This window comes from Arachis ipaensis, chromosome B4, assembly GCF_059453495.1.
Source record: "Arachis ipaensis isolate K30076 ecotype BB chromosome B4, ASM5945349v1, whole genome shotgun sequence".
Lineage (NCBI taxonomy): Eukaryota > Viridiplantae > Streptophyta > Magnoliopsida > Fabales > Fabaceae > Arachis > Arachis ipaensis.
The window spans coordinates 32,100,651-32,109,952 of record NC_142439.1 but is presented as its reverse complement, the minus strand read 5'-3'; the positions used below and the strand labels follow the sequence as shown (position 1 = coordinate 32,109,952).

The window sequence follows — 9,302 nt, the reverse complement described above, 5'->3', positions numbered from 1 at the left end:
TTATTTTGTCATATTTATCATGTCTTTTATTTTTGTCCACCAAGTGTTTGAGGAAAAGTCATCCAATACAATAGAGTAGATTTCCTTGCTTGGTTGGAGGTTGATAATTGGAGCCACTTGAATTGTTATACCCAAGTATTAATCTGTTATTGAAAATTGCCAATTAGCTTGAGACTCACCAACTCTAGTTCTTTCCTACGAAGTAACTAGGACTTGTGAGCTAAGGCTAATTGTTTCACTTGACTTTCCTCCACTTGTTTGAGGATAACTAAGTGAGAGCAATGAGCTTTTACCATCACACTTAGGAAAGACAATAAGGATAGAATTTCTAATTCTCACCCCTAACTAAGGCTTTTTATATTGATTATTTTACAACTCTTGCTAATTATTCATTGCTTTAATTTCTAGTTATTTATTTCTCTTGTTCTCAACCTTAAAAATTTCCAAAAAAATCACAACCAATAATTTGCATTTTGTGTCAACTCCTAGGGAAACGACTCGGGATTTTACTCCGGTTATTTATTTCATTTGTGACACATTTTAAATTTGATAGCGGAAATCTCGTCGGTTAAGACTGTACTTGCATCGGTGATTTGGAAAAATACTTTTGATAATTCTTAACCGGCATTTTTCCGCTTAATTTTTGGCGCCGTTGCCGGGGAGTTGCATATGTGTGCTAATTTATTGGTTGGTATAATTATATTTATATTTGAATAATTGCAATTTTTTTCTTTTATTTGTGTGTTTCTCTTTTGTTATTAGTAGTATTTATTAGTATTTTGCTTAATATATTTTGTTGCCATGAGCTCTATGTTTTTTTTTTAGTGACGCGTTCATTACCGGATCCGAGTTTAGCCCTATTTGTTCCTGAAATTGAAAGAAGCATTTCACTTATTAGGCGAGCTCAGCGTCAGTTAGCCTCCGAGGGTGGTGAAGGGGTTTCACCCAATTCACTAATCTTACCCGAGGTTGAATTCGTAGCGTCATTTGAGGAAGAAACTAGTTCCTCTCCTACTAAATCTATTGAAACCTCTTCCATTGATTTAGGCACCAATACTATGGCAGCTCCTAGAAGGATTACTCTCAAGGAGGCAGGAACTCCGGATTTCACTCTCCAACTATTTCAAGTGCGTCATCCGAATTTGACTGTCGATTTTGAACTAAAGACCGCATTGATTAATCTACTTCCTAAATTTTATGGTTTACCCACTCAAGAGCCCATCAAGCACCTTAGAGACTTTCAAACGGCTTGTTCAACTACTAGGTGGCATGGTGCGGATGAGGTTGCTGTTTGGTTATATGCCTTCCCATTTTCTCTTGAGGGAAGTGTAAAGGAGTGGTTCTACACTCAACCCGAAGCAGTTATTACTAATTATGATTTGCTTAAAAGAGAATTTTTGGACAAATTCTTCCCAGCGGAGGTCACGGATAGATTGAGGAAGGAACTCTCTTGCGTCATTCAAGGTGAATCAGAGACTCTCTATGAGTATTGGGAACGTTTTAGGAAGCTCCTTGATTCATGCCCCCATCACAGGATTGACGAGTTGGTGCTTATTAGTTACTTTTGCCAAGGCATGAAGCCTCAAGATAAGGTCCTTTTGGATGCTTCGAGTAATGGTTCTATGACAAAGTACAAGACGACGGTGGAAGCATGGCAACTTATCACTGATTTAGCTGAGTCTACTCAACATGCGAGGCACAGGAATAATCATCCCAAGGCTATTACGGAAGTTTTCTCTAGTACTGAGTCTGCTCTCACGAAGACTTTGGGAGAGATGACCAATATCCTCAAGCAACTCCAACTCAATCAACAACAACCTCCACATCCTCCACAACAACAATGTCAACAGTTGGTTCCTCAGAGAGTATGTGGGATTTGCGCTTGCTATTCTCACTATACTGATGAATGTCCACAACTCCAAGAGGATAACACCTTGGTGGCTACCAATGGTTATTACAACCGTCCGAACCTAGGGTACTATCAACAAGGTGGTAACTACAATCAAGGTTGGCAAGACAATCCCAACCAAGGATAGAGAGACAACTACAACCAAGGAGGCAAAGACAATAGTAGAAACCAAAGGTGGAACAACAATTACCAACAAAACCGGTATCAACAAAACCCTCCCTACCAATAACAAAACCAAGGCCAAAGATACCAACCACCTCACTAGAGGCAAGCTCAAGCACCTAAACTCAATCAACCACAAGCCCCCAAATCACATACCCTCCTTCTTCCTCCAACCAAGATGAAACACTCCGTTCTATTCTTCAAGGGCAAAAAGAGCTTCAAAATTTAGTTACCTCTAGCCTCACCGGTCTCACCTCCACTCTCCAAGCTCTTATATCCCGCATGGAACTACCCTCTACCTCCAACACTCAACCTTCAAGCTCTAGTGCACTTTCCTCTCAACCTTTACCCAATCCAATGGGTGGAATTAATGCCATCACCTTAAGGTCTGGCACTACATTGTAAGAGAGGAGTTCCGAGGAGCTAAGCTCAAGAGAAGCCATTCAAGATGAAGAGTTGTGGAGGTAAAAGATGTTGAAGAAGAGGATGAGGTACAAGAGGCGGTTGAAGAAGAAGTTGCTCAACCAAGGGATGGAGTTTCTAAGGAAGATAATGTTTTGAAAGAGGCCATTCCCATTCCTTTTCCACACCTAGCTAAAAGGACTAAAAAGCAAGTGGAGCTAGATCCCAAGATGGTAGATATATTCAAAAAGGTTGAGGTAACTATTCCCCTTTTTGATGTTATTCGCCAAGTACCTAAGTTGCTAAGTTTCTAAAGGATTTGTGCATGAATAAGGAGAAGATTCATAATTTAGAAACTATTCCTTTGGGTAGCTCGATTTCTGCTTTGATGGGTGCTATACCGGAGAAATGTGGTGATCTCGGTCCTTGTATGGTTACTTGCACTATAGGTAGTGTACAGTTTGTTGATTGCATGTGTGACTTAGGTGCCTATGTTAGCCTTATGCCATTATCTATTTATGATGCTTTGAAGCTTCCACCATTGAAAAAGTCGGCAGCCCATTTTGTTTTGGCAGATAAAAGCATAATCTCAGTGGTTGGCATAGCGGAAGACGTCTTAGTGAGCATCAAGGGGTTGATTTTTCCAAGTGACTTCTACATTCTTGAGATGCTCTCTAATGACTCTAGAAGAACATCATCTATCTTGCTTGGGAGTCCGTTCTTGAAGACCTCTCGGTTTAAATTGGATGCCTTCTCAGGTACCTACTCCTTTGAGATTGATAGAAGAGCAGTGAGCTTCAACCTTGATGAAGTTATGAAGCATCCACCGGAAGACCATTCCATCTTTCAGTATGATATGATTGATGAAATTATGGTAAAAGTCCACTAGGAGACAGTTAATAAGAAGAACATGGTTCAAGGTGCAAGTGTGGAGAAACCCTCTGATTGTGATGAAGACACCTTACCACCTCCGGTGCTACCGAATAATCAAGTACCAAGCCATGAGCTGAATATGGAGTTAAAGCCCCTCCCACCTCACCTCAAGTATACTTATCTTGAAGACAATCAAAAGCTCCCGGTGATCATTGCAAAGGAGCTGACTTCCCAACAAGAGGAGCGATTGCTTAATGTACTGAGAAGAAACAAGAAAGCTATTGGGTGGAGTTTGGCAGACATAGTAGGTATAAGCCTTCAAGTTTGTGAGTGCTGCATTTTCCTAGAGGAGGGAGCCAAGCCTATCTGTCAACCTTAAAGGCGGTTGAACCCCACAATTCTAGAAGTTATGAAGAAAGAAGTGACCCGACTACTTGAAGCCGATATTATCTATCCAATCTCGGATAGTGAATGGGTTAGCCCAGTACAAGTGGTTCTGAAGAAGTCCAGCGTCACAATAGTGAAGAATGAGAATGGAGAACTCATGACAATAAGGGTACAAAATTCCTGGAGAGTGTGCATCGACTACAGGCGCTTGAACTTGGCCACTCACAAGGATCACTATCCACTACCTTTCATCGATCAAATGCTTGATCGCCTATCAGGTAAATCACACTATTGCTTTTTAGATGGTTATACTTCAGATCCATATTGCTCCAGAAGATCAGGAGAAAACAACTTTCACATGCCCCTTTGGAACGTATGCCTATAAAAGAATGCCTTTTGGTTTATGTAATGCACCAGCTACGTTTCAAAGGTGCATGGTTTATGTAATGCCTTTTGGTTTATGGAAGTATTTATGGATGATTTTAGTGTCTATGGTGATTCTTTCGATCTTTGCTTGGATAATCTTGCTAGAATATTAGAAAGATATGCAAGTTCAAACCTTGTACTTAATTTTGAAAAATGTCACTTTATGCTAAAACAAGGTATTGTTCTAGGTCATGTTGTTTCTAATACTGGTATATCTGTTGATCCTGCAAAGGTTGATGTTATTTCTAGTTTACTTTACCCCTCCTTTGTGAGGGAAGTCCATTCTTTTCTTGGTCATGCAGGTTTCTACCGACGTTTTATCAAGGACTTCAGTAAGGTTGCACTACCCCTTTCCCGTCTACTACAAAAAGACATAGAGTTTGACTTGAGCGAAGACTGCATGGAAGCATTTGACAAGCTGAAGATTGCCTTGACCCAAGCTCCTATTGTGAGAGGGCCTGACTGGAGTAGGCCGTTTGAGATTATGTGCGACGCATCTAACTATGCGGTAGGAGCGGCGCTGGCTCAGCGCAGAGATAAGGATCCCTATATTATAGCTTATGCTTCTAAAACTTTAGATAATGCCCAGTCTAACTATACTACCATTGAAAAATAACTTTTAGCAATTATTTTTACCTTGGATAAATTCTAGGCTTATTTACTTGGAACAAAAGTGGTAGTATATTCAGACCATGCGGCTTTGAAATACTTGCTAGCTAAGAAAGAGTCAAAACTGAGGATAATCCATTGAATATTGCTATTGCAAGAGTTTGATTTAGAAATCAAAGATAGGAGTGGTTTCCAAAATTTAGTGGCAGACCACTTGAGTCGCCTAGAACATATTAAAAGTGACTCCACTCCTATCAATAATGCATTTCCACTTAATAGCTTTCAAGCAATATCTGATGTGGTTCCTTGATATGCACCCATAGATTAGTCACACATTTCTTCCAAATTTTTCTAAACATCAAAAGGACAAGCTCAAGAGTGAGTCCAAGTACTACATATGGGATGACCCATATTTGTAGAGATGTGGTGCTGACCAAATAATTAGAAGGTGTGTTTCACAATTCAAAATTCAGTCTATTTTAGAGGCATGCCACTCTTCTGAGAGTGGTGGATACTTTGGTCCTCAAAGAACTGCAAGAAAAATTTTAGACTGCAAATTTTGGTGGCCCACACTTTTTAAGGATGCTAATCTTTTCTGTGACTCTTGCCACCAATGCCAAAGGTTTGGAAACATATCCAAGAGGGATGAGATGCCCCAACAACTAATGTTGTTTTGTGAAATTTTTTATGTTTGGGGTATTGGCTTCATGGGTCCATTTCCAAACTCGAATGGTTTCTTATATATTCTGTTAGCTGTTAATTATGTTTCTAGATAGGTGGAAGCAATTCCTACCCGTACTGATGATGCTAACGTAGTTGTTTCTTTTGTTAGGAATAATATTATTTGCCGCTTTTGATCACCACAAGCAATTGTGAGTGATCAAGGCTCTCATTTTTGTAACAAAAGAATGATAGGTTTGATGAAGAAACATGGCATCATTCACAAGGTGGCGACAGCTTACCATCCCCAAACAAATGGACAAGCCGAAGTGTCTAATAGAGAGATCAAGCGCATACTAGAGAAGATTGTGAAACCTCATCGGAGGGATTGGAGTACTAGACTTGGAGATGCGCTATGGGCTTACCGGACGGCTTACAAGACACCAATTGGCATGAGTCCATTTCGCCTAGTCTATGGAAAGGCTTGTCACCTTCTGGTAGAGGTGAAACACAAGGCTTACTGGGCTGTGAAAGAATGCAACTCAGGATTGGGAGGAGTCAGAATTGAAAGAAAATTACAACGGAAAGAATTGGAGTGCATTCGGCTAGAGGCTTATGAGAACTCAAGGCTCTACAAAGAAAAGGTGAAGGCGGTACATGATCAGAACATCAAGAGAAGAGAGTTTAGAGCTGGGGATCAAGTCCTTCTCTACAACTCAAGGTTGAGATTAATGCCGGGAAAACTGAGGTCAAGATAGGATGGACCCTACGTGGTGGAAAAGGTTGAACCGTATGGAGTCGTCCACCTAAGTCACCCCTCAAGCCCTACCTTCTTCAAAGTCAATAGCCACCATTTAAAGCTTTATCATGGTAAAAAAGTGAAGAACAACAAGGAGCTAGAGATCTTGCTCTTGAAGGATCCAGCCAAGGAAGAGGACTGAGTTTATAGACCGTCCAACTTAAGGACGTTAAAGAAAAGTGTTAGGTGGGAGACAACCCATCATGGTACGATCTTCCAATTTACATCTCTTGTTGCTTTACTTTTCAAGTGTTTTTATACTTTTCTACTTATTTAGATACCTGAATTATGCTTAAGTACCTTCTCTTCTGATTTTTTAAAAAAAAGCCAGTCACGCGTGCGCATGGCTGAAGCGCACGCGTGAGCCCCCGAATCTGCACCATGCAAAAACGGTGCTGGAACGACGCGCCCGCACGGCCAAATAGAATGTTGTGCTGGGGCCATGTGGGAAGGGGGCAAAGAGCACGGGCACTAGTCACGCGTATACGTGGCCCACGTGTACGCGCGACGACCATTTTTCCTTTTGTGCTGAATTCGTGCTGGGACCATGCCACAGTACGGCCTGGACAGAATGTTGTGCCAGGTGATGACAAGTCATCCTAGCCTATTTTAGCTAGTCTTTTTCTTTTGTTTTGTTTAGAATTATGCACTTTCTTGAGCTACAAGCAAGCTAATTGAGTAGATTTTCATGTTTCCCTTGATTGAATCAACCATATATGAATTCATGCCATTTCATGAGGTTTTATGCTATATTTGTTGCATATTATGAAAGATTGAATATCTCATGATTTTGAGCATAGCTTTGATGAGTTTGGTTGATTAATGATAGGTGAAGAAAGCTTGGAGAAAGGTTGAAGCAAGAAGGAATAGCTAGGAGTAAAGAGAAGACAATGGAATAAGTGAAATTGAACCAGGAAACAAGAAGTTGGACCTAAAGTTAGCATCAAACTTTTGCACAAACTTTTGGTTGAAAAGTTAGCCCCAACGTTAGCCCCCTAACTTGGAGGCTAACGTTGGAACTTGAAATTTCTCCCCTGGGCTCCAAAAGTTAGCCCCAACGTTAGCCCCCTAACTTGGAGGCTAACGTTGGAACTTGAGAATTTCTCCCTTGGGCACTAACGTTGGCACATGAATTACAATGGGGAAGGAGCCAACGTTTGCACCAACGTTAGCCCCCTAACTTGGAGGCTAACGTTGGCACATGAATTACAATGGGAAAGGAGCAAAAGTTTGTGCCAACGTTAGCCCCCTAACTTGGTGGCTAACGTTGGCGCCACTAGCACACAAGGCATTGCCAACGTTAGGGTCAAAGTTAGACCCCTAACGTTGGCACCAACGTCCATACCAGCAGAATGTGCTAAGCTGATATGAAAAGTTGGAGCCAAAGTTAGACCCCTAACTTTGGCTCAAACTTTTGGTCCAACTTTTGCTAACCTCAAAACCGGTTCAATTGGTTCACTTCGGTTCTTCTCCAAACTTCAAGAGCAATCAACCAAGGCCTCTTTCAACCCAATTCCACCAAGAGCAAAGGCCCAACTCAAGGCTTGAAGATCATTTGAAGAAAGTGTATAAATAGGATAGAATTCAAGTTCTTCGGAGAGCTTTCCTTTTAGAATTTTCATAATAGTTTTCGGAGAGCTTTTGAACTTGAGTGAACTTTAATTTCTTGTTTTCATTGCTTTCAATTTCATTTTACATTTGTCTTGGATCTTGGATTGGAGAATTGAAGAAATTTTGTTTCAATCTCAATCTTGGATCTCTCTGTTTCTTTACTATTAATTGAATTTCATTTCCGTTTCTGTTACTTGCTCTTCCACAAAGCAAAAATTGCCCGCAAAGGTTATACTTTTGATTGGGACCCCGTCCTTAAGGCAATTGCTAAGTCTGGAAGCACTTGGGTTTATGGGCAAAGCAAGGTTAACCCAAAGGGGCTTTCAACTAATAATTTGACAAATGAGGCTCGTGTATGGCAACAGATCATGTCCCACTATGTCTGGCCGAGCACTCATGAGTCCTCTATCACCGGGGACATGGTCGTGCTTGTATGGTGCATTTTGACTGAGAGACCGCTTAACATCCCTAGACTCCTTCGCCGGGCCATGGGCCACGTTCACACGGTTGGTAACATTCCCTTCCCAGCCTTGGTCATGGAACTAGCATCTGTAGCTGGCATTCTGCACGAAGCGGATGATGTAAAGAGTAAAATCCCATTAGCAGATGAACTACTTTTCCATGGAAAGTGGATCATGCCACAAGTTCCACCCAAGAGCATGAATGACAACCCATCTTTGGAGGCTCCATCATCTTCTGCCCCACTATCATCAACACTCCATGCACCACCACCATCCAACCCACCTCCGGAGGACCCCGACACCTCAGACTCTACTTCTGTTGATGGCGATGCAAGCAATCAAGCTATGGAAACGGAGGCCCCCTGTCCCCCCCCCCCCATCATTTAGCCATTGGAAGTGGCGATCCCAGACACACCTTGCGGATCACTGATGGCATAGGGGACCGTGCCAAGCTTTAAGTGTGGGGAGGTCGGTAACCGACTCCCAAAAGTAACAACTCTCTCTCAACACCAATATTTTAATTTTCTTTTGTTAAATACGATATTTTGCATGTGTAGTGGTGTGTAATTTAAAGTCCACAAACTAACCGGCAAGTGCACCGAGTCGTACCAAGTAGTACCTCAAGTGAATGAGGGTCGATCCCACAAAGATTGATGGATCAAGCAACAATGATTGAGTGATTAGCTTAGTCAGACAAATAGAAAATGGTGATTTGAGAGTTCAAAAGCATAAACAGTAATTTCAGAATATTAGAAAGCAAGCAGTAAAATTGATGTGAATAATATATGGAGAAACAGTTAAGGCTTCAGAGTTATCTATTTTCCAGATTGACTTTTCTTACTAGCTATTTTAATCATGCAAGATTTAATTCATGGCAAACTATATGTTACTAAACCCTAATTTCTTAGACCTTTTTCGTCTCCTCTAACATTCATCAACCGCCAATTCCTTGGTCACTTAATTCCAATTAGAGGGTGAAGTTCGATTCTAGTTATATGCCACA

At 41.2% G+C, this 9,302-nt stretch overlaps 1 protein-coding gene across 1 annotated transcript; it reads left to right on the top strand.

Annotated features, from left to right (window-relative positions):
* Window positions 1-2,798: 2,798 nt before the first annotated feature.
* LOC148567100 (uncharacterized) lies at window positions 2,799-3,362 on the top strand. The gene has a single exon (XM_088484520.1). It carries the CDS (start codon window positions 2,799-2,801, stop codon window positions 3,360-3,362), a length of 564 nt encoding a protein of 187 aa, XP_088340646.1.
* The last annotated feature ends 5,940 nt before the right edge of the window (window positions 3,363-9,302 follow it).

Excerpts from the sequence above, each read along its gene's own strand:
- LOC148567100 (XM_088484520.1), top strand. The coding sequence starts at position 2,799 with ATGAATAAGGAGAAGATTCATAATTTAGAAACTATTCCTTTGGGTAGC.